The 25,903-nt window shown below is 43.3% G+C and overlaps 1 protein-coding gene across 1 annotated transcript in view; it reads left to right on the top strand.

Moving 5' to 3' along the window:
- The window catches only part of LOC309381543 (uncharacterized protein), a gene marked incomplete at both ends in the record, with an annotated part of 91,087 nt that overhangs the window by 10,585 nt on the left and 54,599 nt on the right, over positions 1–25,903 (top strand). The window contains 5 exons of the mRNA XM_081932677.1: positions 4,365–4,478; positions 17,643–17,756; positions 17,985–18,098; positions 18,357–18,470; positions 18,730–18,843. Of these exons, the coding sequence (XP_081788803.1) occupies positions 4,365–4,478; positions 17,643–17,756; positions 17,985–18,098; positions 18,357–18,470; positions 18,730–18,843 (570 nt within the window). The remainder of the gene's footprint in view (positions 1–4,364; positions 4,479–17,642; positions 17,757–17,984; positions 18,099–18,356; positions 18,471–18,729; positions 18,844–25,903) is intronic.

The raw sequence follows: 25,903 nt of genomic DNA, 5'->3' as shown, positions 1-25,903 counted from the left end.
ATGATTAAAAGATGTATATGTCTAGGTGGACCAAACAGACCTTAGCATATCCATTTGAAAATGTGTTCAATGTTAGAAACTGAACAAATAGAAAGTCCTTTTTTCCCCTGCAAGATTATTCGTTGTGCTGAGTACAAACATGCCAGAAAGTCACATTTTATAGAAGAATACATTATCAAATCAGTTTGAATATACTTTAGGTGTGTCTAGTGTTTTTCCAGTTGTTGCCAAGTGCCTTGCAATCATGTGATCAATATTTATAATTTCTCTGCAGGCTTTCCTGAAAGTCAATGAGGAAGCCTGCAAGGAGGGAATTGGGCCACTCTTCCCTGGCTGGTTCCTGGGGGCTGACCAAAAAAGGTCCACCCTAAAATCCAAACAGATTTTTTTTCAGCCTACTTCTTGGACAGGAAAAGTACTGTTTGGAAAAGAGTTTTGAGGCTATTTATAGTATGGGAAAGATAAAATTGATTCAGACATTAAAAATCATGATCCCAAATGTGCCATTTAGAGGGTATGGGACAAATATAAATCAAGGCTGTGTCTAAAAAGGCTGTGTTGTGGATTTTGACACAAGAAGCATTTTATAGAAGGAAAATGGTAACTAAGAGCCGTTGTGGCGCTGTGGTTAGAATACAGTACTGCAGGATACTTCTACTGACTACTGGCTGCCTGAAATTTGGCAGTTCGATTCTCACCGGCTCAAGGTTGACACAGCCTTCCATCCATCCGAGGTGGGTAAAATGAATACCCTGATTGTTGGGGGCAATAGGCTGACTCTGTAAACCGCTTAGAGAGGGCTGAAGAAGCACTGCGAAGGAGTATATAAGTCTAAGTGCTATTGCTAAATAGAAAGGGTTAATTTATGGTGACATATTCGGGTTTTCTGAGGAAGATTTCAAAGCTTGAAGAAAAGATTTCATTTCCCAAAGGTTTTTTTATACACAATGATTAAAAAGATTTCAAATAGATAAAGGAATCTTTCATTTAGAATATTGTTAAGTATGAATTACAATGCACAAAGAATCCTCACAAGCCACTCTCTAGATGATTAAAAAATTATTACTATTCTCATTATGAATTAAATGTATTTGCCACCTGCCTTACTACAAGAAGACTCTGGTGTCTTACAAAGTTAAAAGCAGCAATAAAACTAGACAACTATACATTGTATGGCAACAAAATCTCTGAAATAACAAAAATAAAAAGAATAATCAAACTACAGATACATAATTTAGCAGGGGGCTTCCCTTTTCACAGCAATTCCTCACCCAAAGCCCTTTGGAACAGCCAGAGCGGACTTGGGATTGGAAGTAAACAGTTAGATTTACAAACTACAGTATCAGTAATGCTTGATCAGAAAGAGAAAAGCCTTCTACAACAAATGTTTAAATATTGGGGGTGGATTTAAGGACCAACTGAGTTCACTCCTTGTCTTCTATCAGAGGCCTAAATTGAAAAGAATGGTTTTATTTTTGAGAGAAATAAAATTTGGTTATTCGTGTAAAAAAGGAATGAACCTGACAGATTCCATTTTGAATAGACTTCATTTTACATTTTAGATAAGTGTTGCAGCCAAATATTATTCAAGCATTTTATTATTTATCTTAGCCGTTCTATTTAGCTGGAGATAGCACTTTTAAAGGTCACTTTGACTTTTGTCAAACTTAGCAAAGCTATTAGTTGCTTTCCAGCTGGGGAAGCTGAGCTAAGAGGAATTGGGTAGAACTTGGATGTACCAGGGAATGTTGGCCTCAGATTTGTTCTCAAGAGCCTGATATGAGTTGATTAATTGTCTTGTTATTGTCATGTAATGGGAATTTGAATTGTCACGTAACAGGAACTGAAATCATGTAATGTATAGCAACGGAAACTGAAATGATGGGGGCTAAGGGATTGTTTTCAGGAAACCACCAATGGAATTATAGCCAAGTACAATTATACGACTGTATTATGAAACATTTTTATGTAATCGATGACACCCACAAATAATGTGTTTAAACCCTGTGTTTAGCCTTATTGATCATTCTCTCTCTCTGATTGAGAATCCTCTTGCACAAGAGAAAAATAAATGCTTTTGGTTGCTCAGAATCTCCTTGTCCGTTTTTCTTAATATATAGAAAATATATAGCAAATATATTTTTCTAACAATTTTCAAACAACTTTGGATGTGAAATAATAAACTGTAGAATTTATATTGTAAATTCAAAACCTAAAGGAAAAATAATTCCTGTGTAAAAGATATACAAATTGCAACTCTCAGAAATCTAGTTATCATGTGGAATTTGGGGTGGTTTTTTTTTTTTAAAAAAAGCTTGCTCCCTGATCTTTAGTTTTCTACAGATTCTTGATACATTGATTTCGGGTCATCGAATCAGTATTGACAAACATAGGTAAGATTTCCTCCAAGATAATCGGTTCTTTCACGATTTCCACGGGTGACTGTTTTTAAACAGAGCCATGAAAAAGCGAAGAGATCTGTGCCAGCTCCGTCAAACTGAAACCCTGAGTTCTCTACGCCCACTTCTGCTCTAGCAATCCGGCAAACGAACCAGCGGGAGAAACGCTTTATGCCTAACACAGAAAGTCTCGTGTCTAGGAAGGGACTATAGGAAAGGAAGCTGTCTGCTCCGGCCACCCTGCGAACTTCAAGAGCGAGGCTTCCCCGTGTTTGCAGCCCCACGTCCAACTTGCCACCCCCTTCCCGATTTCAACGCCACATTGAGCCCCCCCCCCAATCCGTTCGTCCTTCTGGAACTAGAGACGAAAGAAGAGCCCCATCTTTCAGCTGAGGGTCCCCGACTTCCCCCCACGTCGCAGGACCTAACGAGGTGCAAGCGCCTGATTAAGAGGGGAGATCGAAGGTCTTTGCCTTCCCTTTGCACGCATCACCATATCACCCTCCGCTTCTCCCCCCCCCCCCCACGTAAGAAGAGCAGCCCCGCCGAGATCCCTGCAGGCCGGAAGAGGAAGATCCCCTTTCGTTTTCTTTCTCCTGGGTTCTCTCTAGGCGGCACGTGTCTATCGTTCGAAATCCTTGGTGAGGCCAGGAGCGCGCAAGAAATTGGCGGGAACGATTGTCCGTTACTCTCCTCAGGCGCAGAATCCTCGACGGAGCCGAGACTCATTTCTCCCCTCCTGGACAGGGGAGAAGGGTGTGCGGAGGCTCCGGAGAACATTAGGGACTGCCTTGGGCTTCACTTGGCTCCCCTCGAGCAGAAAACCCATTCAGGCACAGAGATCTCCCGGGATGGAGGACTCCCTCAGCCCAGAGATCCACCGCCGGCGCTTCCGCGGTCTCGATCGCTGGGGCCAGGAGGCCGAGGGGCCCCGGGAGCTTTGCAGCCGCCTGCACCGGCTGTGCCGTCAGTGGCTGCGGCCGGAAAGGAGCAGCAAAAGGGAGATGCTGGACCTGGTGGTGCTGGAGCAGCTGCTGGCCCTGCTGCCCCCGGAGATGGCCAGCTGGGTGAGGGAGTGCGGAGCCGAGAGCTGTTCCCAGGCGGTGGCCCTGGCCGAAGGCTTCCTGCTCAGCCAAGCCCAGAGGGAAGAGCCGGGAAAGGGGCAGCAGGTGAGGAAGGTGTGTGTGTGTGTCTCATCCTGGGAACTCCTGGAGGGTGGGGAAGAATCAGGGATCTTTCAATGTCTGCAATGAACCCTCTAATGGCAGATTGAAGGCTGTCAATCTTGAGCTGGTCAGGATCAAACTGCAGAACTGTTTGCAGTCAGCAGAATTACCCTTCTGACTGCCAGTATTTGCAGAACTAATTTCTTCTTTGAATCCTTTTGTTTCTTAAATGCTTGTTTCCTTCTCTGAGAGAAAAGAGAATTCAACCCTGTTTCAGCCACTCCTGGGGGATATAAAAGAGTCCTGAATTTGAAGAAGTGGTCATAGTTTCTTCTCCAACAACTATTTTTTTCCTCTGGTGAAGGAATTAACTGGGACACTTTTTCCAGTTTATCTGATGAGATTCAAATGATTAATTCTCAATCACTCCTATATTTCTGACTCTATTACCTAAAATGTAGGTTGTAGCCTGTAGGTTTTTCCCAGTCATTTCAGAGAATATTGTTTTCTGAAGTTTATGAAATAGTAGTGTCTCCCTGAACAGTTCTCCATTAGGGGACTACTTGTGATTTTCATAGCAGTTATATTAGTTATTGCATCAGGGTTCCTTAAGTCCAATATCTATCTAAAATGATCAGCATTTACCTAGAAACAGTAGCCACATAGAGAGCAGAGCCCCCGATTTCTCTTCCTTTGAATAGGTTGGGGAAATACAGGTACAGAGGCAAAAAGTAAGGCAAGCAAATTAATATGGTTCTGGTTCTCTGAAAGTGGATCATAAACCAGACTCTTCTCTCAGGTGCAGGAGCCGTTCATGGGGGAGATCTCCACAGAGCTTCACAAAAGAGGAAATCCATCCAGCCCTTCTCAGGAGCTGCTTTTCAGAAGAATCCAACTGGGCCCTCCTTGCCAGGTAAGTGCAGGTTTCTTCTGAGAGCAGTGGAATACAAACATCAGTTCATGAGCTGCTTTTACCATCAAATGCTGAATCTGTGACCATTTGAACTCAGCGACACCCCCCCCCCCCAATGTCCTGCTGAATCACACTCAGTGTTCAAGATTGTTCTTGAGTTGAAAACAAGAGAAAATTTGTAGGCTTCATTGTATTAGACAATTTGGAAATTAGACATTATTAGAAAATTTATTTGGTGGAAAGTGTTTAATACTTAATATTTTTCAGAAGAGTGCTGAAAACTAGTTAGAAATGAAGCCCATGAATTTTAAGAATAGGAATAAGATTAAAGACTGCAAATGGGTTTAAGCAGGAATCCCATGAGGATAAAGCCCTATGTGAATGCTAAATTGCTGCAACAGTAAGACTGTTAGCTGAGTGACTTGGGATTTATAGGATCATTGCCAACGTTTTAAAACAGGCTAGGAAAAAAATCTAGTGGATATGCCATGTTTACTTAGGAGTTTGCTAGCCTAGGGGACTCTGGTCCCTGAAACCTCCTTGCTGAGTTATTCTGGCCCAGTGGGAAGCACTGCAATGGTGGCTGTGTTGCCATTCTACAGTCTGGATGTATCAAGCCATGATTTGTGGAGTTACAGCTCCCCAGCCCCAGAGACTACATGGACATGCAGACATAAATCTTCTTAATTCCTTGTGAACTTCTGTTCCCATTTTGTGTGGTGAGTAAATAACTTACAAGTCTTTCCTGGTAATGTCTGCAAAATAACATTTTCTTTCTCTATCAGAGATCTGGTCCATTTGAGGAGGTGACTGTAGACTTCACGCTGGAGGAGTGGAAGCTGCTGGATTCTGGTCAGAAGACCTTATGCAGAGAAATCATGTGGGAAATTTCAAATAATATGGTTGCTCTGGGTAAGGCCATGGTTTGCTCTGGCTTCCATTCTTTGGGGGAATTTTTTTTCAGTGGAGGATGATTAACTATTTATACTCAGATGATTAAGGTGATCGTCCCTCCTTAAGGCCTTCTCAGAAATACTCACCAAAGGCTCTGAAAATGTCCTAGATATTCCATGGCAGTGGTTGAACAGATTGACCAATCAGCACCAAAGCCTTAATATATTTCTTGGCTAAAAATTCTTTGTATACAATACAATGCAATGCAATGCAATGCAATGCAATGCAATACAATACAATACAATAGTAGAGTTGGAAGGGACCTTGGAGGTCTTCTAGTTCAACCCCCTGCCTAGGCAGGGAACCCTATACCGTTTCAGACAGATGGCTATCCAACATCTTCTTAAAGACTTCCAGTGTTGGGGCATTCACAACTTCTGGAGGCAAGCTGTTCCACTGATTAATTGTTCTAACTGTCAGGAAATTTCTCCTCAGTTCTAAGTTGCTTCTCTCCTTGATTAGTTTCCACCCATTGCTTCTTGTTCTACCCTCAGGTGCTTTGGAGAATAGTTTGACTCCCTCTTCTTTGTGGCAACCCCTGAGATATTGGAACACTGCTATCATGTCTCCCCTAGTCCTTCTTTCTCTTAAACTAAACATACCCAGTTCCTGCAACCGTTCTTCATATGTTTTAGTCTCCAGTCCCCTAATCATCTTTGTTGCTCTTCTCTGCACTCTCTCCAGAGTCTCCACATCTTTTCTACATCGTGACGACCAGAACTGAATGCAGTATTCCAAATGTGGCCTTACCAAGGCATTATAAAGTGGTGTTAACACTTCACGTGATCTTGATTCTATCCCTCTATTTATGCAGCCTAGAACTGTGTTGGCTTTTTTTGGCAGCTGCTGCACACTGCTGGCTCATATTTAAATGGTTGTCCACTAGGACTCCAAGATCCCTCTCACAGTTACTACTACTGAGCAAGGTACTGTATCTGTGCAGATTGCCTAAATGTAGAACCTTACTCTCTTCACCATTGAATTTCATTTTATTATAGTGCCCAATGTTCAAGTTTGTCAAGATCCTTCTGTATCTTAAGCCTATCTTCTGGAGTGTTGGCTATTCCTGCCAGCTTGGTGTCATCTACTTCCCTCCATGTAGATGCAGTTCCATTGAGGACTACATGTTGAGTGCGGTTGGTCAGCCAGTTACGAATCCATCTGGTGGTGATGCTGCCTAACCCACATTCTTCTACTTTATCTAGTAGTAGGTTATGGTCTACCTTATCAAATGCCTTACTGAAGTCCAAGTAAACTATATCGACGGCATTCCTCTGGTCCACTAATTTTGTCACATTATCAAAGAATGCAATAAGATTAGTCTGTCATGATCTGTTTTTGACAAACCCATGTTGGCTTTTGGCTATTACTTTGTTTGCTTCTAGGTGTTCGCAAATTCATTTCTTGATTATTTTTTCCAGAATCTTTCCTGGTATTGAGGTCAGGCTGATAGGTCTGTGGTTTCCTGGATCTATTTTTTTCCCTTTTTTGAAGATGGGAATCACATCAGCTCTTTTCCAGTCCTCTGGTAGTTCCCCGGTGTTCCAAGATCTCTGAAAGATATAATTCAGTGGTTCTGAGATCTCGTCTGCTAGTTCCTTCAGAACCCTGGGGTGTAATCCATCCTGTCCTGGTGATTTGAACTAGTCTAGGGTAGACAGGTGCTCACTTACCATTTTCTTCCCTATTTCAACTTGTATTCCTAATCTGATTTTTGTTTTGCTGTTTTGATAGGTTGGACTGTTTTATCCCTTTGTGTAAAGACAGATGCAAAACATGAGTTAAATAGTTCTGCTTTCTCCCTGTTGCTTGTCACCTTCTTGCCACTTTCTCCTAGCAATGGACCAATTGTTTCCTTAACCAACATGTTGTTTTTAACATGTTGGAAGAAGCTTTTTTTTGTTAATTTTTACTTTTATGGCAAGCCTTTCTTCTGTCAGCGTTCCAAATATCATGCAGAATTAAATCATTGTCCAAAGCAAAGTTATCCTTAAAACTCCAATTTAATAAGACAGACATGTTGGCATTATGCGGTGAAATTTCAACTCTAATGTACATCCTGTGGGTTCACCCAGTTGAAAGTTCATCATCTATCCCCACACCCCATAATTCATCACATGGTCCAATCTTCATCTTCCACGCTGGCATGCACACCCCTCTGCTTCCGGCCAGGTGTTGAGGTGCGGAGACAAAAGACGACCTTGAGCTTCTAAGAAAATCCATAACAATACATTCCACAATCCTACTCCTTTCTATTCCCCCCTCCCAACTACTACACTAATGAAACAGCATAAGAAATTAATAAAAAGTGGCAGGCCAAAGATCCTAAAAGGAACAGAACTACAGGCCTGACATTTTCATTGTGAGCCTTAGCTTTCCTCACTTCATCTTTACAGGCTCGGGCTATTTGCTGATATTCTGCCTTAGTTATGTCCCCCTCTTTCCACTTTTTATATTTATCTTTTTTGTCTTTCAGTTTGTCAGAGAGTTCTTTATGCAGCCATGCTGGTTTCTTTTGGGAGCTGTTATTTTTCTTCTTCATTGGTATTGTGCTAGACTGGGCTTTTGTAGCCTCATTTTTCAAAATTTCCCAAGCTTCTTGAGTTGTTTTCCCCTTGAGGATTCTCATCCATGGAATTTTTCCCAAGCTCTCTCTAAGTTTATTGAAATTAGCTTTCTTAAAGTCCAAGACTCTAGTTTTACTTTGTTCTACTACTTGTGTTTGCATAATGTTGAATTCCAATATTGCATGGTCACTTGCCCCCAAGGTGCCTGTGGTTTCAACAGCTTCTATCATTTCCTCTCTGTTAGTGAGAATTAAGTCCAATATGGCTGGTCTCCTTGTTCCCTTCTCTACTTTTTGGAAAACAAAGTTGTCTGCTAGGTTTGTTAGGAATCTGTTGGATCTTTCACTTGGTGCAGAGTTTGTTTCCCAGTTGATGTCAGGGTAGTTAAAATCTCCCATTACTATTGTGGTGTGCTTCCTACATACCTTAGTTAGCTGACTAGCAAAAAGTTCATCTACTTCATCTGCTTGGTTGAGTGACCTGTAGTATAGACCTATGGCAGTCATTTCCCCCACAACCTTTAATATTCACCCAAATGCAAGATAGTTCTCATCATTGTTTTGCTCTATTTCTGTAGGGATGTAGTGATTTCTTATATATAGTTCAACTCTGCCTCCTCTTTTATTTGGTCTATTTCTTTTAAATAATTTAAATCCTTCTAGCTGTATGTTCTATTTGTCGGTTTCATCCCACCAAGTTTCTGTAATGGCAATAATATCGTATCTGCCCTTTTTTACTTGAATTTCTAATTCGCCCTGTTTATTCCTCATACTCTGTGCATTGGTGTATAGATATTTGAGTCCATTTTGATTGACCTTGTGTTTACTGTCTACCAGTGACGTGCAGTCAGGGGAGGCAGAGCCGCACCGCTCTCATCATGAAAATAAAAAAAAATACTCCGGGAAGCCGTGAAAGTGGCTGGGAGAGGCGTGCGGCTTGGTTTAGCCTCCCTGGACATCTCAGCAGCAGCCCCAAGTGTGCCGATCTCGCCATTTTTTGCATCGGGCGAGCCCGGGATCCTTGCAAGGGGAATGGGACCACGTGTGCAGGAGGCTCCTCAGCTCCAGCCTCAATCAGCGCAGCCGTGGTCCCCTTCATGTTGGCTCAGGAAGGAGGGGAATGGGACCACGTGTGCAGGGGAAGGGGATCGCGGCTGTGCTAATCTGATGCTGTGCGATTATGTTACCTAGGCATTTTTTGCGTCGGGCGAGCCCGGGATCCTTGCAAGGGGAATGGGAGAACGTGTGCAGGCGGCTCCTCAGTGCACAGCCTCAGATTAGCACAGCCGAGATCCCCTTCCCCTGCACACGTGGTCCCATTCCCCTCCTTCCTAAATCAACATGAAGGGGACCGCAGCTGCGCTGATTGAGGCTGTGCGCTGAGGAGCCGCCTGCACACATTCTCCCATTCCCCTTGCAAGGATCCCGGGCTCGCCCGATGCAAAAAATGCCTAGGTAACATCATCATCAGTGCTAGAAGGGGAGGGTGGGGAAAGGAGGAGAAAGGAGAAGTTTCTCTTCTCAGAAATGTCTTCTCAGTGGAGCTGCGGCAGCCTGCCTGCCTCTTTCTGACATTTCTGAGAAGAGAAACTTCTCCCTTCTCCACCTTCCCCCCCCCTTCTAGCACTGATGATGTTACCTAGGCATTTTTTGCATCGGGTGAGCCCAGGATCCTTGCAAGGGGAATGGGAGAATGTGTCCAGGCAGCTCCACAGCACACAGCCTCAATCAGTGCAGCCGCGGTCCCCGTCATGTTGGCTTAGGAAGGAGGGGAATGGGACCACGTGTGCAGGGAAGGGGATCGCGGCTGCGCTAATCTGAGGCTGTGCGCTGCTGAGGAGCCGCCTGCACACGTTCTCCCATTCCCCTTGCAAGGATCCCGGGCTCGCCCGATGCAAAAAATGCCTATATAACATCAGTGCTAGAAGGTGGGGTGGGGAAAGGAGGAGAAAGGAGAAGTTTCTCTTCTCAGAAACGTCTTCTCAGTGGAGCTGCGGCAGCCTGCCTGCCTCTTTCTGACATTTCTGAGAAGAGAAACTTCTCTGTTTGGGCTGCACCCGTGCTATCTGAGCAACCACGCGGTTTGATGATGTCACCAGCCTCACCAGTCATAAACCTCACCGCACGTCACTGCTGTCTACATAACATGTGTTATGCCTGACTGCCCCTATTTTCTTGCCACTTGTGTGATTCATGCACATGGTATGGCAATCATTCTTAAATGCTTGGTTTTGCTTGACAGCAGGAGTGTTAATCTTACCCACACAAACATCTGTGTTACGTGCACTGATAACCCTATGAATTTTAGTTTGCTGGGGACAGAAATGTTCTGTATCTATTAATTCTCTGTCCCCGCTCTTTAGTTTAAATGTTTATCAAGAAAATCTGTGAATTTAATGCCAAGTAACTCATTCCCTTTCTTGGATGGGTGCAACCCATCTCTTTTGTATAGTTTTTCATTGGACCAGCTACAGGCATCATGATTAATAAAACCAAAGCCTTCCCTTTTACACCACTCCTTTAGCCAAACATTAAACTCTGCTACATGCTGGCCCTTCCCTTTTTGTTCCTTATATACTTATAAAACCTCTGAAAAGATAAGCCTACAACCTATATTATTAAGTTCATACACCAAGTTCTGGAATTCATTCTGCACAGAAAGTACATCTTTCTGGGACAGATCATTAATGCCAAGATGTATAATCGCATCAACGTCACAGTCTTTACTTGCATTCTTGACTATCTTAAGAATACGCCTCTTGTCTCTGCTGGCAGTAGCACCTGGCAGACACCTGACCTCTTTTAAAACCTCCATATCCTCTCCTAAATTTACATCCCATACGATTGAATCACCAACCAGAAGGTGACTTCTCTTTTTACATACCTTGATCTTCTTCTGCGACTGATGTGTGATACCTGGTTCCCCATTTCGCCTTTCTGAAGAAAGTTCTTCATTTTGGACCACGATCCCGTTTATTTGAGTCATCATTATCACAACTACCTTGACCTGTCTCTTTAGTGTCCCCATTAAGGTCAGCAAGGGCACTATATCTGTTATGCTGTGTCACAGCAAAAGCTTTGTGTTTATGGTTCACAGCTCTCAACCTGCCAGACTGCTCTTCTGCAAGATCTTTGTGGCAGAGGGGGCTGATAGCATGGCATCTCCATAGAGTGGAATGGCTGAAGTAGACACCTAGTTTGTGCTTGGAGAGCACAGATTAGAGATTCTAGATAGGTAATCTGTCTATGAGACTAGTAATTTGTTTACAAAGGGGACAGTATCCAAATTTGAAAAGAGTACTGCGAAAGACAGGTGCAAAGCAGCTATTACATTGAACTAAACCAGTCATTTTGAAATAAAATAAAATCACAATCTCAAGCACACTAATCCAGAATGTATTATTGCTATTTTGGTTTATAGATATATGATTTGTGTGCTGTTAGGCGCGCGGGCCCCCACCTCATTCTCTTTGTCTCTCTGACTCACCCCCCTTCTATCCAGCAGCTCCAATCCCAGCTTCAGGAAGGTTCAAATGATATGGAGTTAAAAGGCCCCCACCTCAGTCTCTTTGTCTCTCTGACTCACCCCCCTTTTATCCAGCAGCTCCAATCCCAGCTTCAGGAAGGTTCAAATAATATGATACCATCAGGATGTCCTAGATAACCATTTGCAGCCTTCACATCCTAGCTAGACACATAGCTGGCACCAAACCTAGCACATGATTTTCAGAGCAGGAAATACACCCCTTTCACCATTCTAATTGTAACAGAAATATTTATTTTCCCAAGGAGATGATGGGCTGGAAAAAGAGAATAGCAAACACGCAAGATTAAAGACAGAGAAGTGTGAAATTGAAGAGGTGATAATTGGCCATGAAGAGGACACAAGAAGAGAAGAGAAAAACTACGCAGAGAATGGAGGGGAGACGTCATCCACTTCTGTTCCTATTGGCATCCATAGCTTCCTGTCCCAGCAAGACCTGGAAGGGAAGAACAAGGACATATATGGGGAAAAAGAGAAAAGCCAATTTGATTTACCTGAATGTGGCATAAACCAGACCGAAGGGCAAATTTATGAAATGTATGAAAAATATGTCAGTCATTCTTTCTCTCTTACTTTACTAAACGAACTATACAGCAAAAGCATACCACATACTTTTGTAAAATCTGGGAGGGATTCCAGTCAGAGCAGAGAGATGAAATTATGCATGGAGTGTGGAAAGAGATTCATTAGCAATAGTGCACTTATTCTTCACCAAAGGATCCACACTGGGGAGAGACCACATATATGCCTCAAATGTGGAAAGACCTTTACCCGGAAAGGACTACTTAATTGTCATGAAAGAATCCATACTGTGGAGAGACCACATAAATTCACAAAATGTAGAACGTTTACACAGAAGGGACATCAAAATCTTCATGAAAGGATCCACAATGGAGAAAAACCACATAAATGCCTCAAGTGTGGAAAGACCTTTACCTGGAAAAGACATCTTAATCATCACAAAAGAATCCACACTGGGGAGAGACCACATAAATGCACGGAATGTGGAAAGAGTTTTATTACCAACACTCGTCTTATCTGCCACCAAAGGAACCACACAAGAAAGAGACTATATAAATGCATGAAATGTGGAAAAGCGTTTCCCGGGAAAGGAAAACTTAATCGTCATGAAAGAATCCACACAGGGGAGCGACCATATAAGTGCATAGAATGTGGAATTACCTTTACACAGAAGGAACATCTTAATCGTCATGAATGGGTACACACTGGAGAGAAACCATATAAATGCCTGGAATGTGGAAAGACCTTTACCAGGAAAGGACATCTTATTCGTCATGAAAGGATTCACAATGGAGAGAGACCATATAAATACAAGCAGTATGGAAAGACCTTTACTGAGAAAGAAAAACATAACTGTCATGAAAGGATACACACTGGGGAGCCACTGGCGTCTGCCAGTTTTTTCTTCTAAAGTGCTGCGCGCCAAGTGTTAAAAGTGCTTTAATGACTTCAGCACCTTTGATTATCACAATGGCATCCACAGAAGAGAAAATTGGAAGTACATGAGGAGTGGAGCCATCATCACTGAGTGTGCTTTCTTCTCATAAAAGGATTCTCACAGGAAAAATAAATAAAATCCGTGGATTGAGGTTTATTCTCAATAGTCAATCATCAATCAAGGATCCAGATGTGGCTGGAAGCTTATTAATTCATGGAGTGTGCAAAGATCTTTGGTTTGTATTGGAATCTTATTTACCTTCCATTTAGCTACACGGGAGAAAAAGTATAAGCATTGGAATTTGAAGATTGCTGATGGTGGATCAGTGACCTCGCTTATCATAGGATGATACCTTTCTTCTTGAAGGCTTCTTTTTCCTCTCTGAAATAATTCATGAAATTCAAACCTATGTTCATCTCCCTGTGGGATGTAAGAAGCTCCAGAGATTGAGGGAGTGGCCACAATTCTTTCTCTACCAACCCATTCTTTTCTCTAGTGCAGAAATTTGAGGCCCCTTTCCCATTTTAGCTGATATTCTTCAATGTATTTATGCTCATTGACAATACCACATATCCTATAACTTTATATTGTTGTTGCTCTGCACCTAGTGGCCAGAGAGACCGTTATTCCCCAACTATATTGTCTGAAGCTCACTTCGCCCATTTACATCCTGCTCTCAAACCAAGTGTATGCTGGGAAGCCAGACTCCATTTCCTTTGGCATTTGGAGAAGGCAGAAGCAGCCAATTTAATCTGTGGCCCATGGTCATTCAAAACAAACTTAACATCTCCCGCCCCCTACAGCATAGCTCTTGAGATTCAAACTGCTTATATTTCATAATTGTTATGTTCAGCAGACAGCAGTCTATCTTATATTTGATTTTCACTACGTGTATTCATATTTCCCTCAGCTTCACCATATCCTGTTCTACAAATAAAGCCTTCAGATGTACACGGTCTTTTTTATTGAAGGAGAGATGGGTTTAGCTGCATGTCGGGCTGCACATAAACTAACATGCAGTGGGGACTGGTGTGGCCCGCCAGTCAAAGGATGAGGAGGTTGGGGAGGAACCTAGGCCAGTTCTGGGGTCTGGGGAAGGCTCTGATGGAGGTTCTGCATCGGAAGCAGAGATAGAGCCAGGGGCCTCCGACATTCCCCAGCTACCTTCAGAGTCGGAGATAACCGGGGAAGAGAAACAGTTGGGATCTGTTCCAGATGCGTGTATGCACAGAACAGTAAGGAGAGGAAAACAATTGACCATGGGCTGACTCAGGAAGAATGGCACAAGGCAATGCTGAATGGCCCCTCCATGGCTGGGGGATAAATAGAAGCAAAAGGGGAGAGGTGTCATATGAGACATTCGGAAGATTTTTTAAAATCGGGATTCGTGTGTTTGAGAGAGTTTAATTTACAGGTTTGTGGCCTGCAGCTCCCAGCCTGGGAGTTGATAAGGCTGGATCTAGTGAAGTTGGAGCAGCTGCTGTCCCCGGAGATTGAGGGCTGAGTGAGGGAGTGCGGAACCAAGAATAGTTCCCAAGCCAGGCTGTCAAGTAGCCTGCTCCCCTATGTCCCAAAACAAGTCATGAGAGAGAAAGAGGCTGAGAGGACAAATGCGCACTGCTCCGCTTCTCTTGAGTCACTGAGGCTGCCTGCGCAGGACACCTGATCCACTATTGGAGCATAGGGCAGCCTTGTGAGTCTGAAGGAGACTGAAACTCTGCCCTCCAAAGGCTTCTCTGTGCCCGAAGCTTTTGAAAACAGACTAAATCGCTTCAATGGAGTGATCTCACACTGCTTCAGACCTTCTGTCCCGTTGTAAAAGCTTTCGGGGTGCAGAGAAGCTTGAAGTGGGGTGAGACTTCCAAAGGCTTCTCTTCCCTTTTGCCATGAGTGGAGCTAGATGCACGGACACACACGCACATGCCAAACCGTAAAGGTTGGGGATTGGTGGTTGGGGATTCTATTGATGGGTTTTTTTTTAAAGGGCAGACTCAACACTAAAGATACCCCCATAGAGAAGTGACCATCCACTGATTAAGGAAAAAGAGAGGCAACCAAACTGGCCTGAAGAACCCCAGGGACTTTACTCCCTTAACTTAGTAGGATGGCCTAGAGGTGGAACCTCACAATCAGGAGACGGAGTTCAATCCTAAATGGAGGCAAATCTTCCCCTCTCTGGGCACAATAAAAATATATCTGCATAACAAAACTCCGCATTGGTGCCAGGAAGGGCATCCAGCCAGTAAACATTCTACTACCTCCGTTCAATTGCCCAGATTCCCCCTGCAAGGGATTATCTGACTGTTAAAAGAGAAGATGATGACTCTAATAAATGGATACATTGTCTTGAGGGGACATCTGTCTTAGGACACCTTGCCATTTTTGTCATTTTCAGCGCCTCCATCAAGTGTCGTCCCCCACCCCCCAGCATCTTCCATCTGTCCCAGGAACGCATCCGCATTTCCGAGAACATTCGGGGAAAGAGCAAGAGAAATCGCAGGTGCCCAGAAGGAAACATCAACCCTCTCTACCCATCACACCTACGGTATTCCCCACCCCACCCCCCTGCTCCGCTTCAAAATGCTAGCACAGGCCTGGAGTCTGGACAGCTCTCTAACGTCATTGGACAGACAAAGAGCATGCGCATAAGACCATCGTCGGTACTCGCTGAGCGGAGAAGAATGCGGGGGTTTCCCAGGGAAGAGCTCTCTAGCCAGCGTTAGGAAAGAGGGTCGCCTGTAGCGTTCTGCCCCTCTAGGAAGGAACAGTCGTTGATCGAGACTCTCCCAGTCCCAGCCAGGTGTTCGAGGGAAAGTGGGGCGGAGCGATTTGCAGCTGCTCTTTCCAGGCGCAGAAGGTCTGAAGCAGCCAAGCCCCATTTCTCCCCTCCTGGAAACCGGGAAGTCGGGGCGGAGCGGCTCTCTAGGCCACCTCGGACTGCCTTGGGCTTCACTTGGCTCCCCTCGAGCAGAAAACCCATTCAGGCACAGAGATCTCCAGGGATGGAGGACTCCCTCAGCTCAGAGATCCACCGCCGGCGCTTCCGCGGTCTCGATCGCTGGGGCCAGGAGGCCGAGGGGCCCCGGGAGCTTTGCAGCCGCCTGCACCGGCTGTGCCGTCAGTGGCTGCGGCCGGAAAGGAGCAGCAAAAGGGAGATGCTGGACCTGGTGGTGCTGGAGCAGCTGCTGGCCCTGCTGCCCCCGGAGATGGCCAGCTGGGTGAGGGAGTGCGGAGCCGAGAGCTGTTCCCAGGCGGTGGCCCTGGCCGAAGGCTTCCTGCTCAGCCAAGCCCAGAGGGAAGAGCCGGGAAAGGGGCAGGTGAGGAGGTGGGGGGTGTCTCATCCTGGGAACTCCTGGGGAGTGGGAGGGAGGAATCGGGGATCTTTCAATGTCTGCAATGAACTGCTAATGGCCGATTAAAGGCTGACAATCTTGAGCTGGTCAGGATCAAATTGCAGAACTGTTTGCAGTCAGCAGAATTACCCTTCTGACTGCCAGTATTTGGAGAACTAATTTCTTCTTTGAATCCTTTTGTTTCTTAAATGCTTGTTTCCTTCTCTGAGAGAAGAGAGAATTCAACCCTGTTTCCACCACCCCCACTCCTGAGGGATATAAGAGGGTCCTGAATTTGAAGAAGAGGTCATAGATTCTTCTCCAACATTACTTTTTCCCCCTCTGGTGAAGGAATTAATTGGGGTACTTTTTCTAGTTGAGCTGATGATATTCAAATGATTAATTCTCAATCACTCCTATATTTCTGACTTTATCAACCTAAAATGTTAGGTTCTAACCTGAAGGTCATTTCACAGAATATGATCTTCTAAAGTTAATGAAACAGTAGTGTCTCTTATTTGTGATTTTCATAGCAGTTCCATTAGTTATTGCAACACAGCTCCTTAAGTCAAATATCTATCTAAAATGACCAGCATTTACCCAGAAATAGCAGCCACATAGAGAGCAGAGTCCCAAAAAATATGAGAAACCGTGTTTAGAGAAATTAGAGCACCTTTGAATGTAAATTTAGACATGTCACCAAAAATTGCATTACTGTTGGTGGTGGAAAAATGGGATATAAATGAAACCAAAAAGAATGTATTGTAAATTTGACAATGGCAGCTTGATTAGTGATGGCTAAATATTGGGGATAAAATTGGGGTATTCAAAGAAATGAGTGGTATAATAAAATTTGGAGTATGGCAGCAAATAATATATTAACAACAGAAATTATATTTAAAAAAGAGATGATCAAAGCTAATAATGGTAATGAAAAATGAAGGATTTAATAAAATCAGTATTGGTGGAAGGCAAAAGGAATAAACCTCCTCAAGAAAATATGTCGTTTTGGAGGGGATAAGGGCACAATTGGAATATATTGTGTATATTTTAGTTGTTATAGACGAAGAAATATAAGGGGGGGAAAGGGTCTCGTGGGAGGGAGTTGCACTGTAATGTTTTCTTTCTTTCTCTTTTTTCTTCCTGTTTTATATTTACTATGTTTGTATTATTTGTATTTAAAATTTAAAAAAAATTAAAACAAGAATTAGGTTGGGGAAATTCAGGTACAGAGTCAAAAAGTAAGACATGCAAACTAATATGGTTCTGGTTCTATGAAAGTAGATCATAAATGATTTTTTTCTGTCAGGTGCAGGAGCTGTTCATGGGGGAGATCTCCACAGAGCTTCAGGAAAGAGGAGATCCATCCAGCCCTTCTCAGGAGCTGCTTTTTAGAAGGATCCAATTTGGGCTTCCTTGCCAGGTAGTTGTTATAGACGAAGAAATGTAAAGTGGGGGAGGGTCTCCGAGGGGGGGTGCACTGTAATATTTCTTTTTCTTTTTTCTTTTTTATATTTATGTTTGTAATATTTGTATTAAAAAAAAAGAATTAGGTTGGGGAAGTACAGGTACAGAGGCAAAAAGTAAGGCAAGCAAACTAATATGGTTCTGGTTCTCTGAAAGTGGATCATAAACCAGACTCTTCTGTCAGGTGCAGGAGCCGTTCATGGGGGAGATCCCCACAGAGCTTCAGGAAAGAGGAGATCCATCCAGCGCTTCCCAGGAGCTGCTTTTCAGGAGGATCCAATTTGGGCCTCCTTGCCAGGTAGTTGTTATTCACAAAAAAATATAAGGTGGGGGAGATCTGCAGGAGTAGGGGGTGCAGTGTAATATTTGTTTTTTTCCTCTTTCCTTTTTTTTTCTTTTTTTTTTGTATTTACTATATTTGTATTACTTGTATTTTTAAAAAAAATTAACAGAATTAGGTTGGGGAAGTACAGGTACAGAGGCAAAAAGTAAGGCAAGCAAACTAATATGGTTCTGGTTCTCTGAAAGTGGATCATAAACCAGACTCTTCTGTCAGGTGCAGGAGCCGTTCATGGGGGAGATCCCCACAGAGCTTCAGGAAAGAGGAGATCCATCCAGCCCTTCTCAGGAGCTGCTTTGTAGAAGGATCCAATTCGGGCCTCTTTGCGAGGTAATTGTTATAGATGAAGAAATATAAGGAGGGAAAGGTCTCCTGGGGGTGGGGGTGCATTGTAATGTTTGCTTTTTCTTTTTCTTTTTCCTTCCTTTTTTATATTTAATGTTTATTTTTTGTATCTAATTTAAAAAATAAAAAAATAGAAAAAGAATTAGGTTGGGGAAATTCAGGTACAGAGGCAAAAAGTAAGGCAAGCAAACTAATATGATTATAGTTCTCTGAAAGTGGATCATAAACCAGACTCTTCTGTCAGGTGCAGGAGCCGTTCATGGGGGAGATCTCCACAGAGCTTCAGGAAAGAGGAGATCCATCCAGCCCTTCTCAGGAGCTGCTTTGTAGAAGGATCCAATTTGGGCCTCCTTGCCAGGTAAGTGCAGTGGAGTACAAACACTTCATGAACTTCTTTTACTATCAAATGCTCAATCTGTGACCATTTGCACTCAGTGCTCCCCAGAATGTCCTGCTGAATCACACTCAGCATTCAAGATTGTTTTTGACTTGCAAACAAGAGAAAATTTGTAGGCTTCATTGTATTATGGGGCTCCCCTTGAGATGCACCTGAAGGCTGCAGCTGGTTCAGAATGCGGCCGCGCGGACAATTGTGGGAGCTACTAGATACTCCCACATAACACCTTTGCTGCGCGGGCTGCACTGGCTAGCTGTGGCTTTTCGGGTGCGTTTCAAGGTGTTGGTCATCATCTTCAAAGCGCTCCATGGCACAGGACCTAGTTATCTGCGGGATCGTATCCTGCCCCATACATCCCTTCGGCCGATTCGCTCTCACAGAGAGGGACTCCTCCGGGTGCCGTCCACTAGGCAATGCCAGCGGGCGACGCCCAGGAGTAGGGCCTTCTCTGTGATGGGCCCGACCCTTTGGAATGACCCCCCCCCCCAGATATCAGGACTACCACCGACCTCTGCTCCTTCCGTAAGAAACTAAAGACCCACCTGTTCAATTTAGCCGGCCTGGCCTAATTCCTAATTCCCAATTTTAGTTCCTCAAGCCTGCATTTTTTAAATTTTCTAGGGGTATGCTTTTAGTTGTTTTTAATTTAAAATTTTAATTTTTACTTTTTGTACAGTTGTATGAGGTTTAATTTGTTTTTAAGGGTATAGGATATTCGTCTTTTGTATTCGTTTTAATGACACACCTGTACACCGCCCCGAGTCCCTTTGGGGAGAGGGGGTGGTCTATAAATACTGAAAATAAATAAATAAATAATATACAATTTGAAAATTAGGCATTATTAGAAAATTTGTTTGGTCGAAAGAGTTTAGAAGAGTGCTGATTTTTTAGAAGAGTGCTGAAAACTTGTTAGAAATGAAATGTAAACAATAGGAATAAGATAAAAAAACCACATGAATCTCATGAGGATGAAGCCCTAAGTGAATCCTAAACAGCTGCAACAATAAGACTTTAAGCTTAGTGACTTGGGATTTCTAGGCTCATTGCCAAAATTTTAAAATAGGTTAGGAAAAAAACTTCCAATGCCGGGATGGCGAATCTATGGCACGCGTGCCACAGGTGGCATGTGGAGCCATTTTAAAGGCATTTTTCGCCCTCCCCGGGCTCCAGAGGAGGAGCCTGGGTAGGGCGAAAAGAGCCTCCCCCCCCCTCTAGGCCCTCCGGAGCCTTCAGGGCGGCTCCTGACACCTCAGGAGTGCAAAAAAACAACCCTATGGGCAAACCAGAAGTTCAGGAACGGACTTCTGGTTTGCTCATAGGGTAGGTTTAAGCGCTCTGGAGGCTTCAGGGACCTTCAGGAGGCTTCCCTGAAGCCTCTGGAGGACTAAAAACGACCCTACGAGCAAACCGCAAGTCACTCCCGGTTTGCTCGTAGGGTGGGATTAAGCCCTCCGGAGGCTTCAGGGAAGCCTCCTGAAGGTCCCTCAAGCCTCCGGAGGGCTTAAACCGAACCTACGAGCAAACCGGAAGTGACTTCCGGTTTGCTCGTAGGATCGTTTTTAGTCCTCCGGAGGCTTCAGGGAAGGTTCCTGAAAGTCCCTGAAGTTTCCGGAGGGGCAGGGGAAGCTGTTTTCACCCTCCCCAGGCTCCTAAAAAGCCTCTGGCGCCTGGGGAGGGTGAAAAAAGGTTGCAAAAAATGGGGGGAGCGCCTCTCACTTATGGCACGTGAGCCAAAAAAGGTTTGCCATCGTTGTCTTCTCTCCGAAACGTCCTTGCTGAGTTATTCTGGCACAGTGGGAAGCACTGCAATGGTGGCTGTGTTGCCATTCTACAGTCTGGATGCACCTAAGCCATGATTTGTGGAGCTACAGCTTCCTAGCCCCAGAGACTACATGGACATGCAGGCATACATCTTTTTTCGGCAAGAAAACGTCCGTTTAGTTCCTTGTGAATTTCTGTTCCCATTTTGTGTGGTAAGCGAGAAAACCTAAAAGTCTTTTTTTGTAATGTCTGCCAAGAAACATTTTCTTTCTCCCTCAGGGATCTGGTTCATTTGATGAGGTGACTGTGGACTTCACGCTGGAGGAGTGGGAGCTGCTAGACTCTGATCAGAAGACCTTGTGCAGAGAAGTCATGTGGGAAATTTCGAAGAATATGGCTGATCTGGGTAAGGCCATGCTTTGCTCTGGCTTCCATTAATTGAGGGAGTTTTTTTCAGTGGAGGATAACTAGATATTTATACTCAGATAGTTAAGGTAATCGTCCCTCCTTAAGGCCTTGTCAGAAATACTCACCAAAGGCTCTGAAAATGTCCTAGATGTTCCATGGCACTGGCTGGCTGAACAGGTTGACCAATCAACACCAAAGCCTTAATATATTTCTTGTCCGAAAAATTCTTTGCATACCATCAGGATGTCCTAAATAACAATTTGCAGCCTTCACATCCTAGCTAGACACTAGCTGGCACCAAACCTAGAACACGTGATTTTCAAAGCAGGAGACAACCCTTTCACCATAGTAATTGTAACAGAAATATTTATTTTCTTTTTCCCAAGGAGACGATGGGCTGGAAAATGAGAATAGCAAGCAAGCAAGATTAAAGACAGAGAAGCATGAAGTTGAAGAGGTGATAATTGGCCATGAAGAGGACACAAGAAGAGAAGAGAAAAACTACTCAGAGAATGGATGGGAGACGTCATCCACTTCTGTTCCTATTGGCATCCATAGCTTCCTGTCCCAGCAAGACCTGGAAGGGAAGAACAAGGACATATATGGGGAAAAAGAGAAAAGCCAATTTGATTTACCTGAATGTGGCATAAACCAGACTGAAGGGCAAATTTATGAAATGTATGAAAAATATGTCAGTCATTCTTTCTCTCTTACTTTACTAAACAAACTATACAGCAAAAGCATACCACATACCTTTGTAAAATCTGGGAGGGATTCCAGTCAGAGCAGAGAGATGAAATTATGCATGGAGTGTGGAAAGAGATTCATTAGCAATAGTGCACTTATTCTTCACCAAAGGATCCACACTGGGGAGAGACCACATAAATGCAGAGAATGTGGAAAGACCTTTACCCAGAAGGGACATCTTAATTGTCACGAAAGAATCCACACTGGAGAGAAACCACATATATGCCTCAAATGTGGAAAGACCTTTACCCGGAAAGTACATCTTAATCATCACAAAAGGATCCACACTGGGGAGAGACCACATAAATGCATGGAATGTGGGAAGAGTTTCATTACCAACGCTTGTCTTATTTACCATCAAAGGAACCACACAGGGGAGAGACCATTTATGTGCATGAAATGTGGAAGAGCCTTTACACAGAAAGGACACCTTAATCGTCATGAAAGAATCCACACAGGGGAGCGACCATATAAATGCATGGAATGTGGAATGACCTTTACACAGAAAGGACATCTTAGTCTTCATGAATGGGTACACACTGGAGAGAGACCCTATAAATGCCTAGAATGTGGAAAGACCTATACACGAAAAGGACATCTTATTCGTCATGAAAGGATACACAATGGAGAAAATCCATATAAATGCATAGAACCTGACAAAATGTCCTCCACCCAATATTCCTGGATCAGGAATGCAGATTCCCAAGCCTGTATCCAAGATGACTTCGGTACCCAACAATAGCCCTTCCCAAAGATGCACTCATAGAAAGACACAGTGACAAAAATCCATATCTCAGATGGAGCTCCTGATTTCTGTGATCATTTTAGAAATTTGGTAGCATTAACTTTGTATTTAATAATCAGGAATGAATGCTGTTTTTCATGAATAAAACATGTTAGCCAAACAGGGTTTTGAAAGATTTTTCTTCTGGATAAATATTTTTTCCAAGAAGGTAGCAATGATATTTAGAGCAAAGAATTGCCGTATTTTTCGGAGTATAAGACGCATCAAGGTTTTGAAAAGACAAATTAAAATAAAAAATTAGGTAGATAAAGGGATAGAGAGAGAGAGAGAAATCGAGATAGAGAAACACAGGTAGGGAGAGAGAGAATGAGTGTAGATAGGTAGGTAGGTAGAGGGATAGAGAGAGAAATGGAGAGAGATACAGTAGATAGGTAGGGAGAGAGGGTAGGTAGCTAGGGAGAGTGATAGGGAGAAATACAGTGGAGAGGGAGGGAGAGAGAGAGAGAGAGAAATACAGTAGGTAGGTAGGGGGAGAGAGAGTAGGTAGGTAGGTAGATGTTTCCAGGTGTACTTATCCATGTGCTGGAGAAGGAAATAGCTGACAATTTGCAGCACCTAACTTTGTTCATGCTGGTACAGCATTTGATCCACGTAATTCTCATCAATCAAAGAGCTTTCCAAAAGGAAAAAAAAGTTTTTGCACTTTGCAAACCTCCCCAAAACAGCCCGTTTTTGGCCAAAACAGGCCCAGGTTTTTTCAAATAAAAGGCATAAATAGCCGGGGGGGGGGGCTTGCAGAGTGCTCCGGGGGGGGGGGGGGGCAAAAACGAGCAAAAAACCGGCCTGTTTTTCACAAAAACGGGCCTGATTTTTGTAAAAAAAAAATTGCATGCATAGCCTTATGGAGGCTTACAGCGTGCTGCTGGGAGCTGGAGAAGGCAAAAATGGCCCATTTGTTGCTCATTTCTGCCCTCCCCAGCTCCCAGGAGTTATCTGAAAGCCTCCATAAGGCTAGGCATGGCCATTTTGGTGAAGAGGGCGGGGCTTTGGGAGGCAAAAAATGCTGTATTCGATGTATAAGACGCACCCAGATTTTCAGCCTCTTTTGAGGAAAAAAGATGCATCTTATACTCCAAAAAATACGGTACGAAAGAAATGATTAAAAAATGTATATGTCCAGATGGACCAAACAGACTTTAGTTTATATATTTAAAAATGTGTTTAATGTTAGAAAGTGAACAAATATAAAGTCCCTTTTTTCCCCTGCAAGATTTTTCATTGTACTGAGTACAAACATGCCAGCAAGACACGTTTTACAGGAGAATTATTAAATCAGTTTGAATATACTTTAGGGGTGTCTGGTATTTTTCCAGTTGTTGCCAAGTGCCTTGCAATCATGTGATCTATATTTATGATTTCCCTGAAGGCTTTCCTGAAAGCCAATGAGGAATCCTGCAAGGACGGAATTGGGCCACTCTTCCCTAGCTGGTTCCTGGGGGCTGACTAAAAAAAGGTCCACTCCAAAATCCAAAGTGACTTTTTCAGCCTACTTCTTGGACAGGAAAAGTGCTGCTTGGAAAAGAGTTTTGAGGCTATTTATGGTATGGGAGTTAATTCAGAGTTCAAAAATCATGCTCATAGATGTTCCATTCTGAGGGTATGGGACAGATGTAAATCAAGGTTGTGTCTAAAAAGGCTCTTTTGTGGATTTTGACACATGAATCATGTTACGGAAGAAAACTTGTAGCTATGAGCTGTGGTGGCACAGTGGTTAGAATGCAGTACTGCAAGATACTTCTGCTGACTGCCGGCTGCAGCAGATATTTGCCAGATGGAATTTCACTAGGTTCAAGGTGGATAAAATGAGGACCCAGATTATTGCGGCAATATGTTGACTCTGTAAACCACTTAGAGAGGGCTGAAAAAGTACTGTGAAGCAGTATATAAGTGCTATTGCTAAATAGAAAGGGTTAATTTACAGTGACGTATTCGGATTTTCTGAGGAAGATTTCAAAGCTTGAAGAAAAGATTTCATTTCCCAAAGGTTTTTTTATACACAATGATTAAAAAGATTTCAAATAAAAGGAGAAATCTTTAGTTTAGAATATTTTAAGTATGAATTACAATGCATAAAGAATCCTCATAAGCCACTCTCTAATAAGATGATTACAACTATTACGAATTAAATATATTTACCAGTTACTACGAAACCAGTAATGCTTGATCAGAAAGAGAAAAGCCTATAACAAATGTTTAAATATTGAGGGTGGATTTGAGGACCAACTTTAATATTTTTGAGTTCACCCCTTGTCTTTTATCAGAGGACCTAAATTGAAAACAATGATTTTATTTTCAAACAACTTTGGATGTTAATTAATAAAGGGTAGAATTTATATTGTAAATTCAAAACCTAAAGGAAAAATAATTCCTGTGTAAAAGATCCCCTACGGAGCCAAGACTCATTTCTCCCCTCCTGGACAGCGGGTAAGGTGTTGCAGAGGGTCCGGGGAACATTAGGGACTGTCCTGGGCTTCTTTTGGCTGCTCACGAGCAGGAGACACAATGGAGGCCCAGAGGTCTCCAAGCATGGAGGGTGGCCTCAGCCCAGAGATCCACCGCCGGCGCTTCCGCCATCTCGATTGCTGCCGCCAAGAAGCTGAGGGGTCCCAGGAGCTTTGCAGCCGCCTGCACCAGCTGTGCCATCAGTGGCTACGGCTGGAAAGGAGCAGCAAAGAGGAGATGCTGGACCTGGGGGTTCTGGAAGAGTCCCTTTGGGGAGAGGGGGCGGTCTATAAATTTAATAAATATAAATTTAATAAATATAAGAGCTGCTGGCCTTGTTGACCCCGGAGAAATATATTTTTCTAACAATTTTCAAACAACTTTGGATGTTAAATAAGAAACTGTAGAATTTATATTGTAAATTCAAAACCTAAAGGAAAAAATTTCCTGTGTTAAAGTAGAATAAAATATGGATTAAAATGTAAGGATGAAGACGTGGCATAAAAGGAACAGTTAGAAGCTTGCTTAAAGGGACAGGGAAATGTCATCAGCCTTCAACCACAACCTATTCCAGCAAACATCCCTATGTCCAAACCACAAGGTTCAATTAAAGTTTGTTAATGGCACGTAGTCCATACCTGTAACAAAAGGAGAAGTAAGACCCCCATCTCTTTATAAGGCTTTTTCCTCAAGGTAACCAATAAGAAATGAATTAAGTGTTTCCATGTTACGCTATCTTTGAGTAAGTCCCTGTCCCTTTGCTTAAAGCAATGTATAAGAATGCGTGCTTCGATAATGAAGGTCGTTCAGAAATTTGCAACGTTAGCCATGGGCTAACTTTCTGAACCTGGCTGCCAA

Source organism: Natrix helvetica (assembly GCF_964273705.1).
Source record: "Natrix helvetica genome assembly, chromosome: 1".
Lineage (NCBI taxonomy): Eukaryota > Metazoa > Chordata > Lepidosauria > Squamata > Natricidae > Natrix > Natrix helvetica.
Note: the sequence above shows the minus strand (reverse complement) of the source record. Positions and strands in the feature narration are given on the sequence as shown.